Genomic DNA, 16,033 nt, shown 5'->3' on the forward strand with positions numbered 1-16,033 from the left:
CAAAGACTTAAAGCAAAAATCAAACCAAACCAAATTACGAATCGCGATCTATGTGTATAAAACTTTAAGTTTGCTAACTGAATAATAAATAATTAATTTACTTAATACTTCACACAATTTTATGCGAATGCACTCTACATAAGAACAATCCTTGAAGGAAACTACAATAATAGGCCTACAAGGGGAAAGCTAAAAGAAAAAAAGGAGGACAAATGAGTGTCCATGAAACTTGGGAATACTTTGCAGGTTGCATAAAAAGATGACTCAAATATATGAACAAATAAGTGAAACGTTAACTGGAAGGGAATTGAGGATGGGGAAGAAATAGTTTGACGATAAAAGCTGCAGAAGAGGCCATAAGTAGATAAAAGAGAAAAATGTAACATCTACAAACATGACAAATCATATGAAAATCATCGAATTAACAAGAGACAAGAAATAAAGCCACATGAAGATGTAGAAACTAAAATTAACTTGACAATAGTAAAGTAATAACACAAGGCAGCAAAGCTTATAAATGGAGTCCACCCAGAAACACCATTAGTTGTATATGTACTACAGTTGTCCTTTGTATATCTAAATGGATTATTCTTAACTGTCGATGGATCATGGTTGACATTTTTTTAATTTCACCATTAAAAGACACGTGTTTCCCATTGATAAAAATCTACTCTATATTTAGTTTCATCAGATTATGTAATTAAACCCCCACGAAAATGGTAATAAGAATATTGATTATGTTATTTCAACAGGGCGCATGACTACAATGTTCACATACGCTGCAGCATACGCATCACGTATGTAATATTAACGATTACGAATCGTGTGATCAAGATATCGATGCATAAATCATAATAAGGGAACTCGATCGACATTTGAAGCCTCATTCCGTCTCATTACTGCTTGGTGAGTTGAACCTGGAAAGAAGATTACCGGAAAATAGAAATTATAGTGTTTTTGGATCTGTTTAAAGTATCGTTTTTTGTTTGTTTTTGTTTTTGTTTTTTTTTAATAATCAACAATATCATTTTATAATTTGTGTTCTTTTTGTTTCAATTTTATAGAAAATGTTCTTAATAATTAATATGTTCTGTATACTAGTTTAAGAAAAGTTTTACATCACACGAACTGTTTATATATGTTTCAATATTGCATTTTATTCTAGATTTGGATAATAGTCGTGTTGAACTGGATTCCAACGGAAGATGAAACCATATGAATGTGAGTAGACCTACACTTTCGATTTATTAATTGATGTATAATATAATTGTATCCTCTCATGTTTTATTGTTGTATTTTGATAGGAAAATAAAATAAAAATGGAATTCCCTGTTTATTTCAAAACAACCACTTATTAAAGATGCTACAACCGCCGACAGAGCATAAACGATACTTTTATTTATTTGAACAATTGGTGTTTAATCGTTTGTACATATATACATATCTTATTAACACAAAAATTAATATAAAATAGATTAATTTGCTTTTGGTGCTTGCGCAATCAGTACTTCATTCCATACATGACATAGTGCCATTGAATATTTTCGGAATGCGATTATTTTATTTTATTTTTTTAAATCTAGAAGAAAAAATTATAAACTCAAACTTTTCAATGGTAGTAATGATGTAAAGTAAGTAACTTTTGTAGTTGAAAAAATACTAATTCGTCTGCCCCTGTTTTTGTTAAGGAAAACTACAATTTTTCAGCGGTGAAGCATCGTTAATATTTCAGAGTATGCCCATATACATTGTATTACACTTGTATCTGCCAAAAAAAAAAAAAAAACCCACAGACTTACGGTAAATTATTTAATAAAACGCAAAATAAACTTGATTCTTTATTCAAGTGTTTTCGTAACATTTTCAATAAACATAGTTTTAACATCTATTTATGCCAAATTTCAATCGACAGTGTATTCGATGTATCGGCCATTGACATTGATGTTCCTATATAGCTGGGAAAACCACAGCTTTATATAGTTTTAACATCAACGATGATTCACATTACTTGTACATGTATATGCTTTTAGTAATAAATCTACATGTATGTATGTTTTTTACAATCCAGCAAACGTGATTTTTTGCTCTTTATTTTACAAACAATATCATAAATTCAACGTACAAAGTAACATGCATTAATGTTACAATCCACTCATTCAGTTTTAAGGTCAAAAGTATTTTTAGCTCTAGATTAAATTCAATATTTCTGAAGCATGGACATAATTATATGCACGTGTTGGCGTATGTAGATCAATGATATATGTAATTCACCCAACAAGTGCAAATATTATGGTAATGTAGTCGATACATATTTGATGCAATAAGGCTGATTTATCTTCTTTATATATTGATCCAGAAATTTTGCAAAATGTCGGATATATATTTTTTCTGTAACACAGAGATGGGAAGTTGTGACAAGTTCCAAATGTCACTAGTAATGCGAATATGCATACGAGCTTGAGTTATAGAGGTATTTATTAGGCCAAACACTCCCGGACATGTTTTAGAATTAGCAATATGGAGGTCACAACTAACAATGTCGTTATCATTTTTGCTCTCAATTTTTTTTTCGATATATATTTAATAGATAGGTCATTTTCTGATACTAGGATGTTACTTTTGTTTTCGACATATTCAATAGATATAAACAATATATCTATGGATAGAACTGCGAAAGAACTAATAAAACATGCAAATGAAATATACATGTCTATGTATACCTTCCTCATTTCAAAAAAAAAATTGATGATGATGCAGAAATCGCGCAAAAATGGCGTTTTATTAGATGTTTAAGCAAATTTATATCTTGTTTAATTGGCAAAACTTAACATATATTTTGTTTTTTTTGTAATTGTCCACATGATGAACTGTTTTTGTAATAAAACACAAAATGAACCTGGTTTTAAGCAACGATGGCAAGGATCTTTTTTCTTGTTGTACGTGACTCTATACATAACACACGGTTATCAAAAACAAATCGTTATAGGCGCAACAAAGAATAAATTTTCTTGTTGCTATCTCCCCAGGGAAGTGGCGGTACGCCATCTTATTCTGTGACTGTGTCCTTGTGTTTGGTGTGTATTTCTGTGTCGATATGCCGAGCTCCTTACAAATCGACTTCCAGGGCAGCAAGGTAAGACATCGCATCTCTATTGTTTAGCGTGTTCTGTTTCTATAACTAATCCCAATAATCTATATGGTACAACTAATTTACATGTAGGGCGTCCCATGGTACGAGACAGTAAAAGACGATTAAATTCAAGATATTATCCTTTTTCTTCATCTTACAAATTAGAACGAATATGCGTACCCAGCCTAATATACCTTTCGGCCGGTTACGAATTGATCCCTATGTGTCGTAGTGCAGCACTGCCTCCGAAAATCACTCGGGCGCAGTTTTCTATACAATTTTGTAGATTTCAAATTATTTCATGCGTATATATGCATTTACATATTATTTTTTCGAAACACACATAACTACCATTCTTGACATCTTCCGTGCCGCTCACAAGACGTCAAATTTACAATTTGTGGACTTGCCGTATAAATTCCCTTCAGAAAGACCTTCATATGTATTATGTAAAAAAATAATGCCTCGTTGAGAATTTGATATTTTATGTGGTTCAGTTTTATTGCCTAGCTGGAAAGCGATATCAAACAAGTTCGATAAAATGCAAACAAACGTTTCATAAAGGTTTGCATAATCATTACTTTGCTCCATTAGCAGTAATAGGCACCAATTGTAGCTCTATTTAAGACGATACATTTTTCTGTATGAAAGTCTTTTGAGCTACAATATTGCAGCTACTTACAAATGTAACCGATTTTCTTAAACCTAGCGCCTTCCTTAATACAGCATCTTATCTGGCCTTGAATTGAGGGTTGCCAGTGAAAGGAAACCTTTCGACTCTCTGGCTGAGAAACAATATAAAATGAAAAGTAGTAGTAGTTCGTCCTACAAGAAGCGCAACGTAAAGGGAGTGGGACGATTGTTTTGCCATTCGTTTTGCAAATAAAATGCGATTGTTTGGTATGTGCTGTTAGGTGCTTTTGGTGGAATGCTTTAGTGATATAGCACTATAAAAGGAACATTTTTTTTACTATTACAAGGAAATGCACAGCATGAACACATCACACTGTTGATAGGACATTCCGAGCAATAAAACAAAGTATGGTTGTAAAGTGGTTTAGCATTTAATGAGAAGGATAGGGAAGTGCTATTTATTTTAATTCCATCTTAAGTCGTGATGTCGAAAGGCACACATGTAATTCAGTGGTTTTGCGCCCACCGGTGATTGGCGTTCTTTCAGATTTTCAATAAACCAAATATGAAAATGATATAGAGAATATTTATTTGATCATTAACGATACGAAACCGCATCTGACTTTATTTAATGATGCTCCACCGCCGACAGAGCTGAAACGATACTCACCATTTGAACAATAACTAATTATTAATTGTGTACCTAATTGCTTTCTATTAGGAGGAATTTAATTTTGCGGAAGGTAACTGGACCTCGAACATGGCGAAATTTACCCCCTCCCCCGAATAAAAACAACTATATGTATACTGTATATGTTTTCATTGATGGTTAGGTTGTAGAGTGTCAGGCGAACCAGACTGTGATAGAAGGATCTTGTTGTGATACGTGTTTAGACCTGGGACCCACACGATACAATCTCCTTCATGCCTTCCTCTATTGGACGTAAGTACAGCATGTATCGATTTTACACGTAGATGACATTGTAATGATTTTTTTTTACTTTTGAATATTGTATAGCAATCAGGTGTAGATTGATACTTATTTGATTTAAAGCGACCGAACATTTTTAATTGTTATAATGAATGCACATTTACACAAATATGAAATGAAAAACAATAATAAAAAACACCAACCTAAACAAAAAAACAAAAACAACAAAATAAATATATAAGTAAACAAATAAATAAAAATGATTTAAAGATGCAAACAAAAAGCAATTAAACGAGGGGTAAGATATGGGGCAACTTTATTTTAAAAAAAATATGATTTTCCTTAATTGTAGAAATACTGACAGAATAGCCAATCATAGCGAAAAACGCAGACATGAAAACAGACTAACATAACACACCAATCATACACTAACTAGATATATTATGTTAGTAGTAAACTCACACACCACACATGTACTAATATACTCATTTAGTATTGTTTGTTTTTTTGTATTTGTTGATAAATATAATAGTAAGAAAAAATAATCTCTCTCTTTAGATCCTCCATAACGTCACTGCTCTCTGGCTACGTCATAGATAGGATCGGTAACCGTGGTAAGTTAAAGTCCATCAGCGCCTCAACTGATTTTCGATGTTGTTCAATCATATACATAATGTATATATACATTTTTTTGTATTTTGAATAGACGTTAAAATAAACGGAAATCTGTAAAAATAGCGAGGAAACCCGCACAAGAAGACCTGGCATCAATCTCTCGAACCAAACTTAAGACAAAACCGGACTTAAGTAAAAAAAAAAAAGATATATATCAGGGGAAAAACTTCAGTTTGCACTTTTGTTTTGAGAAATCGAAGGGAGCCAGGGCAACAAATCAAGGAACTCTTTTATAAACAAACTATGCCTAGCGAATGACTGACATAAAACAAAACACTAGACATGTCAAGGAGAAACATACACTATTAATTTACTTTCTAATGTTAATAGTATTGTAATTGTCATATAGGATTTCGAAAAAGTAATGGCATAGATAAATATTGAGTCAAGCGTATACCTTGTGTTTAAAACTTTGTGCTGTTACATCGATAGATGTATTACATATTGTATATGAAAATTAATGAAAATTAAACATGAAATGAATGTTTCAAAATATTTTACAAATAATTCGAAGAATTGCAAAGTAATGATAATACATTTGTCTGTTCTATAAAATTACTATTTTCACTGGAGTCGATTTTTGTTTACCGCGATGTTTTTAAATTTCAAAATAAAAAAGGCTATGGTACTTCCTAATAATAACAAAACGATATATATTTCTCCATTGTGTCTTTAGTGTCAGCAGTTCTCATCATTTTACTGACATCCCTTGGAGCGATCCTATTCGCCATTGCTGGTACTGCGGGTATGAGGGGTACCCCGTCCATGTTTCCGCTGATGATTGTTGGACGTATGTTTCTCGGGTTCGGCGATGGACCCATGCGTAGTATGTTCTCAGTTAATCTCTAATAAACTGTTGTTTTTAAAGCGACGAATGCCCACTCTATATTTTATCATAGTATATTTTATATTGATTTTGTTTAGATAAAAAATTGTATTGTTTTGTTTAAAAGCGACGAATGCCCAACCATTTTGTATAATTTCTATCACCACGTGCGTGTTCCCGAAAAAAAAACATAAGTGTATAATATATTGTATACATTTCCAAGTGTTTCAGATTCATTTTGGTTATCTAAGCCAGCAGAGAAAACATAAATTAATTACACTTGCTAATAGTCCATAATATTAATTATAAAGTGGTGTCGTCTGTTTCCAGTCGTACAAGACCGGGTGATCGCCCATTGGTTCGCAGAAGATTCGGTTATCGCAGTAAGTTTAGTCATACTGACGAGAAGAGCAGGGACCATGCTGAACTTTATGACAACTGCAAATATCGCCGTGAATTTTGGGTTTGATGCGGCCCTTTGGGTGGGTAAGTACCCACATTAAAAGTAATTACGCTATCCGTCGACATCAGACTCTTTAATCATTAAACTCTTTCGAAAGATGGTTTTCATGTCATTGTAAGCTTGATTTTAACGAAAACAAAATATACTTATAAAAGCTATTTTTGCCTTCCTTGAAATCCAGATATAATATTGAAAAAAAAGTTATATAAATATTTATGATGAAAAATATCTTAATTTTATTGAAGTTTAAACACAAATTGGTTATTTTAGATCAAGTATGGATATATTTATACCCAAATAAGATTTCATTACACAATCTATTGTTAAGTGACATGGTACACTTGATAAAGCGCATTTCACTAGTTTAGATGGCATTGACGAGTAGTGAGGGGGCCGCGATGGCCGAGTGGTTAAGATGTTTCGACATATAACCACAAGCCCTCCACCTCTGGGATGCGGGTTCGAATCCCATGTGGGGCAGATGCCAGGTACTGACCGCTGGTGGGTGGTTTTTCTCCGGGTACTCCGGCTTTCCTCCACGAACAAACCTGGCACGTCCTTACATGACCCTGGCTGTTAATAGGACGTAAAACTAATAAAACCATTGACAAGTAGTGCGTATTGTCGTCGGGACTAAACCTCCTGAATCATTGTCACGTATTCGTCTATTCTTTATTTGATTTTGGATTAATCCTCACCTTTTCGCTTTCCCTTAAAGGCGCCTGTATTTGTTCCATGGGGATTATCGCTGGTGTAGTATTAGCCGTACTGGACTATCATGGAACAAGAAAACTAGATAAGGAATCCCAAGAGGAGATGGCTAATCGACCCGTCGTACGTATCAGCATATTGGTCGATATTTGTTTTCATGTAAAACGATGTAAAAAACCTTCGAAAAAAGCCGATATGCGTAGCAATTATGTATTCGAAGATATTACTCATTACATTCCATATATGGTATTTGAAAATGCTATTATATAATTTAAAATCACATTAAAATTTATTTCTATAGCAACATAAACAGCTTGTAGTAAGAGGTAGGGTTAATACAATATATATTGTATATAACTACGGTTGTAGAAGCTATCAGACATCACAAATCTACCAAAAACATTCTGGATGCATGTTGTGATGATCGGCTTCCACTACTGCACCTTCTTTGCCTTCGTCTCCAATATGTCGTAAGTATCTAAAATATGTCGTAAGTATCTAATTTTACACTTGTAAATTGTTCACACAATCAATTTCCTATGAGCTTTTCATGTACGTAATTTGATAGTATTGTAATTATTTCAATGACAATGCTAGATTTTGTATATATAACAATAGAGAACTGTATTATCGGAATAACCTACCGTAGGCATTAGTATGTAATCATTACATCTTATGTCTTTAAAAAAATATCTGGTAAGTGATTAGTGAAATAATTATTCATATACTATCAGTGAATCTTACCAAGGCAATATAAGATTATCTAGTGCAAACATGCAAACATATGGTCCTTTGAAAACTTTCTGACTTGGTTTATCGATCGTTGCAATTATCTAGATCCATATATAAGTGTGTGATCTGAAGTTGTGACAATGTTTTAAAATATTTTTCCAACAGACAATATATTCAGTGGAGATACGGATACACTAAAGTACTGGCCTCGTATGTAACTGGTGCTTCTTATATAGGTCCAGTGTTCTTCTCACCCTTCGCTGCTCTTCTTCTGGTAAACTGTTTCTTCTTTTCTTTGTCAAAATACAGTCATTTTTTTTCATTTTATGATGTTTTCCAACTATACTTGTGAAGGAAAAAATAATTATTATTATACAAATAAAATTAATAAAACTATTTAGAAGGTGATTCTCCTATTCGAGACAACACAATATGAGTACATTCTTGTGTTCAAATAAAGAATATACTGTTATGGTGAGGTTTCGAATGTGAAACATATACTATCAAAATGGATTGAGATTGATATCGTACACTTGAAATAAAAACTGTGCTTCATTTAAAGAAAAAATCATTTCTGCAGTTTCATTTCCAATTAAGGGGGTAGGGCTAGCATACACTGCAATTCTGATAAAATATAATGGGTTGGCCGTGTGCTGCTATTATTTTCGTTAAGAAAACAATGCTTTGGTTATTCATATTTATTAGTACGACCTATTTGGAAAGCATTGCTTTAACTTGTCATGTATAATTCTATTTATTGTTAAACAGAAAAGAATCGACTGTAACGGTTTGATGGCGATGTCAGTGACCACCCTGAGTATACCTGTATACCTGTTAATGGCCTACTGTCCCTCCGTCCCACCGCTGGCGCTCACCATCTCCATCGGAATCGTCTACACTTTCAATGTTGTAAGTTTGAATGCTTTCTTTATTGATGATACATTTGTATATAAAACCAAATAGTGGAGACCGATGTAGTACTGTATTTATTTTTTTTCGTTAAAGCTGACAATGCAAGTTAAATACTATACAAACGAGACTGTAAGCTTTAACTAAAAAAAAAGGATCTTCAGAAGTTGGATGATATTTTTGTACTACAAGTCAAAATATTCGTTTAGTCATTAAAAAAAGTACAACTTAACTTTTGTGTACAATACGTACTTCAAAATAAACCTGCATATAAATTTAGCATTTTATAATGTTATTTCATCAAAATATTGTTTAGTGATAACTTCAATGGACATGTTGATGTATATTCCTTATCTTTATTATCATCATTTTGATAAAAAAAGTATGTAGTTATTTTTTTTTATTAGCAAACTATCGTGTTATGCTGTATTTTGTTATAGTATTACGTATAGTAATGTAAAAATATCCATGAAAATGAAAATGTTATATACGTTATATACGATTGATAAATTATTATATAAAGCCGAATTTGATTGGCGGATTATAATGTAACATTGAATATGGTTGGCAGATAATAATGTGGCAAGTGACAATCAACTTGTTACCACCTGCCGTGTTCGGGACTGGGGCGGGATTGGCCGTATTTTTGATGCGTTTCTCCATTGGCCTGACTAACCTGTCAGTTGGAACTATCGTGGAGGACAAAGAGAGGTAAACTAGATAAATGCAATAGTATTTTACTTAAACTTTTCGCCCTATAAGTTCCATTAACAGAGTGGTTAGAGTGTTTGGTATTCTTGCTACGTCATCACTAGGCAGCGAGTTGGAGATACAGGTAGATAATTTGTCGGGATCTAGTATTAAGTAGGATCTATCATTTGCATAACATAACTATTGATATGAACTATAAAAAACAATTGCATGCAAAAATATTCATTCTTTGCATGTGTAGAATGTAAACGTTAAATATGATATATCGCATTCATTTAGCATATTTCCTACGTTTTGTTGTCAACTGTCTACAAATTAGAATTTAAATCTTTACAAACCTAATCTAGGTAGGGTTAAAACATTAAAAACTGTAAATAAAATCCCAAATTTATTTAGCAAATAAGGGCTTCACAGTTCATGAATCGCCCTAAATCCCCCATGCTTATATTTCGTTTTGTATTATCTTTAAGCCAACCTGTAATATACACTGTAATCGCTATTACCAAATCAAATTCCCCGCTGCCTCCGTCAGTGGAGCCTCTTCTTGTGACGACATAAGTACCTCCGACATTATTAGAATTACCAACGTCATTCGCAGTAAAAAGTAAATAAGTCTATGTCAATAAACATAAAATCATCAGTACACTTCCAACATTTTAATCTATGTTCCATCTTTAGGATATTCAACATTTTAAAATCATAACTACAAATAATGTTTCGAATAACATAAAACAATTAGGGTTTTTCATTCCGGTAGCACGCAAGTACGCACAAAAAATGCGCATTGCGTCATTACGTCGTTCAAAACGACGCCACAAAACACCACTACACTAATAGGAGTTATAGGAGAATTATGATCTCATAAATTCCCTTTTTGGTTGGTAAGGTTATATAGTGTCACTCCCGAACAAACGGACATATAACAGTAATTTCAATTCTGCGTCAATATTCCTATAAGATGTCTGTGATATGGGTATGACGAACTATGCTTATAACGAAGTGATTTCGTAGGTCCTCAGAGGATCGTTATAACCATGTTTTACTTTATATTTTCAGAACCAGTAAAGAAATACATATACACGCTTACCAGGACGCCCTACTGCTGATGACGGCGTTATCTATAATGTCGGTAATATCCGGCATTTTCCTCAACGTCATTGATATACGGCGGGTAAGTATGACCTCGTAATGAAATTAAGAATTTGTAATAATAAATTTCATTGGTATACAAGGGATGTTGTGATATTTGTTTGTGACACAGGTTTTAATTGACTGATACAATGGCAAGATCACGTATTCGACGAGAAAAAAAAGACAGTAAAGTAATTTGTTTTCTGTAAGGGACAATTAATGTTAATGATATAAGATACAACGAATTTGTTTTACTGTCATCTAATTTCATTTTTATACCGTAGTTAGCAATACCACAACATATTATTTTATAAAAGAAAACACCCTTTGATATTTGTATCTGTTCTGATTCAGGGGGACGGCGTTAACAGACGTTTTATGAAGGAGAAGGTTCGAGCGTTAGATACAACACATCTAGTCTTAGATGACAAACTTGGAAAGCACTACCATACTAACCATGTATCATCCGCATTACCGTTAGAGGATGACGAGCAATGACGACTGTCATTTTAGTGAAATTAACTGCAAATAATACAAAAAGGACTAGTCCCGCAGCACTTGTCAAACAGTGGCTGACATCATTAAATGACCTTTACTGTTTATTCTGTCTTGGCATACTACAGAGTAACCTCCCTTGCGGGTAGGTATCTATTATGACGTCATTGTTTTGTGTACGAAATTCGCGTCGTTTCCTTTAAAATATATGACGTTACACTCGCAAACACATGACGTCACAATCAATACCTATCTGTAAGGCCATATACACCATGTAGCCGATTATTTTTGCGAGTATGATATTTTCGCGATGTCGCAGCACATTGCTATGATGATTGAAATGGTTGAATGATATATATCCTTAAATCCACATCGTGAACATTTAAAATTGCTAACATATGGTTTTCTCGTTTTTTTTAAAAGATTTTTTTTGTATTAACAGGAATAAAAGACGCAAAGTACACATACGTAATAATGTTTTATTTCAAAAACAGAACAATAGGCAGTGGATATATTAGTGATCTTCAAGAACATGTAACAAAGAGCATATACATACGATTTAACACAATACTGGGTTTTAAACATTTAAGACGTAATGATTAACGAGAGCATTTTTAAAATAAGGACAATTCAGGTAGTTAAGATTGTTTTCTCTGATATTATTGATGTTTTTTGTCAGAATATAAATATATAATGTATATACAAATGTAACATACATGACTGGATCCCTCTACACATAGGAAACATCTAAAATGTACATAATGGCGTGTTTGCCGTTAGTCCTCCACCAATGTATGAAACATGAAGGATTAAACCCTGGTATTACATTCAAGCTTTGCCAATATAATATCTGTACTGTTTAAGAAGAGGAAAATGTATCAATAATAGAACATTTAGATATTGCCCTTATTTATTATATGACTATTTAGTTTAATTAGACACTATACATGTCTAATATTTAATATGTAATCATATGATATGTAATCGGAACGGAGTTGCATTAATTAAATATGGGTTAACTAATTCATTTGAAAAAGTAGGTAGGTCTTTTTTCCGGCTTCCAACGAATTCGAAGGTCACAGTAAATGTTATTATAAACACGTATTTAATGGAAATGAAAATTGCATGCAAACAATATCTATGTCAACTATGAATAGCACATTGTTTCAAATAAAAGAGATTTTTTTTTTTTTTTGATCAACAATAAATGGTTTCCGGATAACCTACCTTGAAACTTAATTAGAGTATATAGTAATAGGATTTATTTCCCTTAACGCATACAAATGATGTCACCATAAAAAGCGTAAAATATATACATTACAATATGTAAACTAATACCTTAATATACATGTATATCAATTATGGACCTTTGTTGAGTTCCATATGGTGTTATATCGCCTTCGCAGAATAAATAGTGACCGAGGGCGTAACCCAAGCTAGGTCATTATTTTAAATCCTACAAGGGTGATATAACACCGAAACAATGCTTCTTAATTTTTATATTAGATATGTTGTTTCTTTAACAAATGTCAAAATCAATCTCTAATGTGTATATTGATTACAAGAAAAAAACATTGGTCAAAGAACGCCACCCTGAAGAATGCAGCATTTGGACAATGAAGTTTCTAAAAATGGAAACACCGAGTCAATTGCAATATTGAACGTCACGTGTCCATGTATTAGCCAATGAAAATAGTACAAAATCAGAGCATATCTAATTATATACTGACTTTTAAAACTTAATAGCATCTTGTTTCATTGAAACTATCATATAAATTATATTACACTTTGTAACCGCAAATATAAATGCAGTAAAGTGAGAAAGAGAATGAAAGAGTATAAATGAGGAGAATACAATCTAATGCCAAAATGAAAAAAAAAGTATGAAAAAAATAAAACGACAGAAAAAAAAAGTACGATGATGAAATGGCTCCGTGCAAGAGGCACGAAATATAAGATATATAGATAAATATTAGACAAGACATTATCAGCACAATTTAATAAATACTAATTTCACTACATTTAACATTAAACAACTCTTTGTTTTATTTAATTTACTTAATTTTATTAATTTTTTTAATATTTATATTCAAAAACGTTATTATTTATAAATGATATGACTATGATATGTATAAATTGTATTTCAATACATGAAGAGCCAATTCTGAGTACAAAAAAAAAGAAAAAAAAAGAAAAAAAGTGGACATTAGCCTCATGTTGATTTACAATCCGTGTCAATTGATTATCTAGTGTCTTTGTTGTTTTCATTTATCAATAAAGTGATCTTTAAAGAAAAGATAGTTAATAGAAAACACATTGCGTATTTTTTATCTAAAAGAAATAACAAAACAAAAAAATGGTCAAGATTTAAATATTTAAGTCATGTACAAAACATAAGATACGCAAAAATATCATGATTTTAAAAAAGCTCGAATAGCAATACTTTCGTAGTATTTCTCTATTTTGAACTGTCAATCCGAATGAGTATTTCTATCAATAAATAGATATAAACAAATAAAGTAAGACCGAATAAACAGATAAATAAACACAAATAATAATGTAAGAGATGACATATATTAGGTTTATGGTTATTTACAGAACTTATTCATCTCTCCAAATAGACATATTTTGCAGCATTATGTAGTAACAACATGTACTTGAGCTATTTAAATGTCTGAAGATCTAGAGGCATCTGTATTAATCCAAGAGTCTGCAAGAAAAAAATGAGTTATCTCCCTTACTCTGACAATAACAAGTCAATACCTTGAATGTCTGTGAGAAATTGTCTTACTGTTCCGATACATAATGGACGATTTCATTGCGTACATTGGACATTGGCCTCCCAGTCGCAGTATCCGAGACACGGGTTGGTATCCCTCACTTTGTACCACGTCAACACATTGCACACCTGCTCATGCATATTCTTCCCCGCGTCACATGTGATATACATGTCACACCTTGAAGGATGGTTGTAGGAACAATTTGCACTTCGGCTCTCACAGAAACCTATAAAAACGTCGATATGAAAATGAACAAAATATTAATATGGATGTCCATTTGGAATGACGTATCTCATGTCTGTACTTACAATAAGCTTCGACAGACTCTAAAAGTGTTCCCAAGAACAGTGATGAAATGTTAGCAAACATGCAGGATTCTTTTTCTTACGTTTTTGCTATTTTCTTATGTAAGAAAAACTATGAATTATCTAACATCGCTTTCGCAGATATCCATTTTATTATTGCTCACAAAACCGCTAATTGCCATGAACATACTAAGCTATTTATGTTCCATGTTATTGTAAATAACAGATGACACCTACCTTCTTGGCAAGTAACAGAGTTGGTACAGGTCTTTGTGTCTTTGAATGTTGGATGATCCCTTCCGCATTCCTCTCCGGTATATTTACCATCACATGTTCTATTCCTCGACCGTTTTCCATCTCCACACGTGAGGCTGCAGCCACTCCACTCTCCCCATGGGTCCCAACACTTCCAGTCTTGACAGGTCTTGGTCTCTGTACTAGCCCAAATGCATTCCCCGCCAGCAGAGTTGACACACGTTCTTGTCCTAGTTGACACACCTTCACCACATGTCTTGGAACAGTCACTCCACTCGGACCACATGCCCCAGATACCATGTAGAGGACAAGTCTCTTCACCACAACTTGATGTTTCCGAGTTGACTCCCACGCAGTCTTGGCCATTGTACTGTGGAGTTGGATTGTCGCAGTGTCTAGTACGATTCCTGATGCCAACACCGCAAGTTGTGGAGCATCCACTCCAGTTTTCCCAATCAGACCAGTTTCCATTTATAGGGCAATGTTTCAGAATGCACGCTTCTTCTTCAGTATTAGAGCCGACACAGTCATCCCCACCAAATACTGGAGAAGGATTGTCACAAATTCTGTTTCGGATTCTGGTGCCGTTGCCACACGATTCCGAACAGTCAGTCCACGGATCCCATTCACTCCAGTTCCCATTTATAGAGCAGTTAGCAAGCATGCAGTTCTGTGATTCTGATGCAGATCCATCGCAGTCATTGCCTCCAAACGCAGGGTATGGATTGTCACACGTTCTGTTGCGAGTCTTGGTGCCGTTTCCACAGGTTGATGAACAGTCACTCCAATCCAGCCACTCAGACCAAAGTCCATGTATTGGGTTGTTCCCTTGATGTGCATCTATTATTAAGTCATTAACAAATTAAAGAAATGACATAACATTTTTATACGATGCGGCTAAAAAGAGAAGATTGGAAAAGAGTTTAAGTGGATAGTCGGCGAAAGGAAGGCTAATGTCGGTAAAAATGGTGTGAATATATCAAGTATTCTTTCTTATGAAATAACCGGCATTTTGATATAAAAAGACTTTTGGAAGGACAATGAACGCATTTAAACTGGTTTTGTTACCTGATTACTCAATCTAAAAATCTTAACAAAAACCTTGGTACAAAATCGATTTTTTTTCTTTGAACATATGATATAAACTTTCAACTGGAATATTTATTTATTAAAGACAGTGTTGTTTATAATCATAATAAATTCTCATTTCATTCGGACATTGCAGTGATGTAATTGAAAGTTTCATTTGCCCGACTAAGGTTTCCGTAAAGTTTGATACCTTCATTGTTTTTAATAAGAATTCATTTTGTTCTTTCCCTGTTATGTTTGAAAATGGGTTCTTTTCT

General features: G+C 33.2%; 2 protein-coding genes across 3 annotated transcripts; one reads left to right on the forward strand and one right to left on the reverse strand.

Annotated features, from left to right (window-relative positions):
- Positions 1-717: 717 nt before the first annotated feature.
- LOC138314262 (lysosomal dipeptide transporter MFSD1-like) lies at positions 718-11,819 on the forward strand. 2 transcript variants are annotated; one of them, XM_069254507.1, is made up of 14 exons: positions 718-906; positions 1,166-1,221; positions 3,027-3,133; positions 4,597-4,706; positions 5,253-5,308; positions 6,046-6,195; positions 6,526-6,681; positions 7,377-7,492; positions 7,739-7,839; positions 8,267-8,375; positions 8,870-9,010; positions 9,582-9,721; positions 10,778-10,892; positions 11,207-11,819. In XM_069254507.1, exons 2-14 carry the CDS (start codon positions 1,206-1,208, stop codon positions 11,348-11,350), a joined length of 1,461 nt encoding a protein of 486 aa, XP_069110608.1. In that variant the 5' UTR covers positions 718-906; positions 1,166-1,205; the 3' UTR covers positions 11,351-11,819. The 2 variants fall into 2 exon arrangements, with proteins under 2 accessions (XP_069110608.1, XP_069110610.1); XM_069254509.1 differs by lacking the exon at positions 3,027-3,133 and having other exon boundaries at positions 11,207-11,818.
- On the reverse strand, positions 11,813-15,798 carry LOC138314263 (coadhesin-like). Its single transcript, XM_069254510.1, has 2 exons — positions 14,670-15,798; positions 11,813-14,353 (listed from the first exon to the last, which is right to left on the reverse strand). The coding sequence occupies exons 1-2, from the start codon at positions 15,349-15,351 to the stop codon at positions 14,163-14,165; spliced, it is 873 nt and encodes a 290-aa protein (XP_069110611.1). The 5' UTR covers positions 15,352-15,798; the 3' UTR covers positions 11,813-14,162.
- Between the last annotated feature and the right edge of the window lie 235 nt (positions 15,799-16,033).

The sequence above is a fragment of the Argopecten irradians genome, chromosome 2 (genome assembly GCF_041381155.1).
Source record: "Argopecten irradians isolate NY chromosome 2, Ai_NY, whole genome shotgun sequence".
NCBI classification, from domain to species: Eukaryota; Metazoa; Mollusca; class Bivalvia; order Pectinida; family Pectinidae; genus Argopecten; species Argopecten irradians.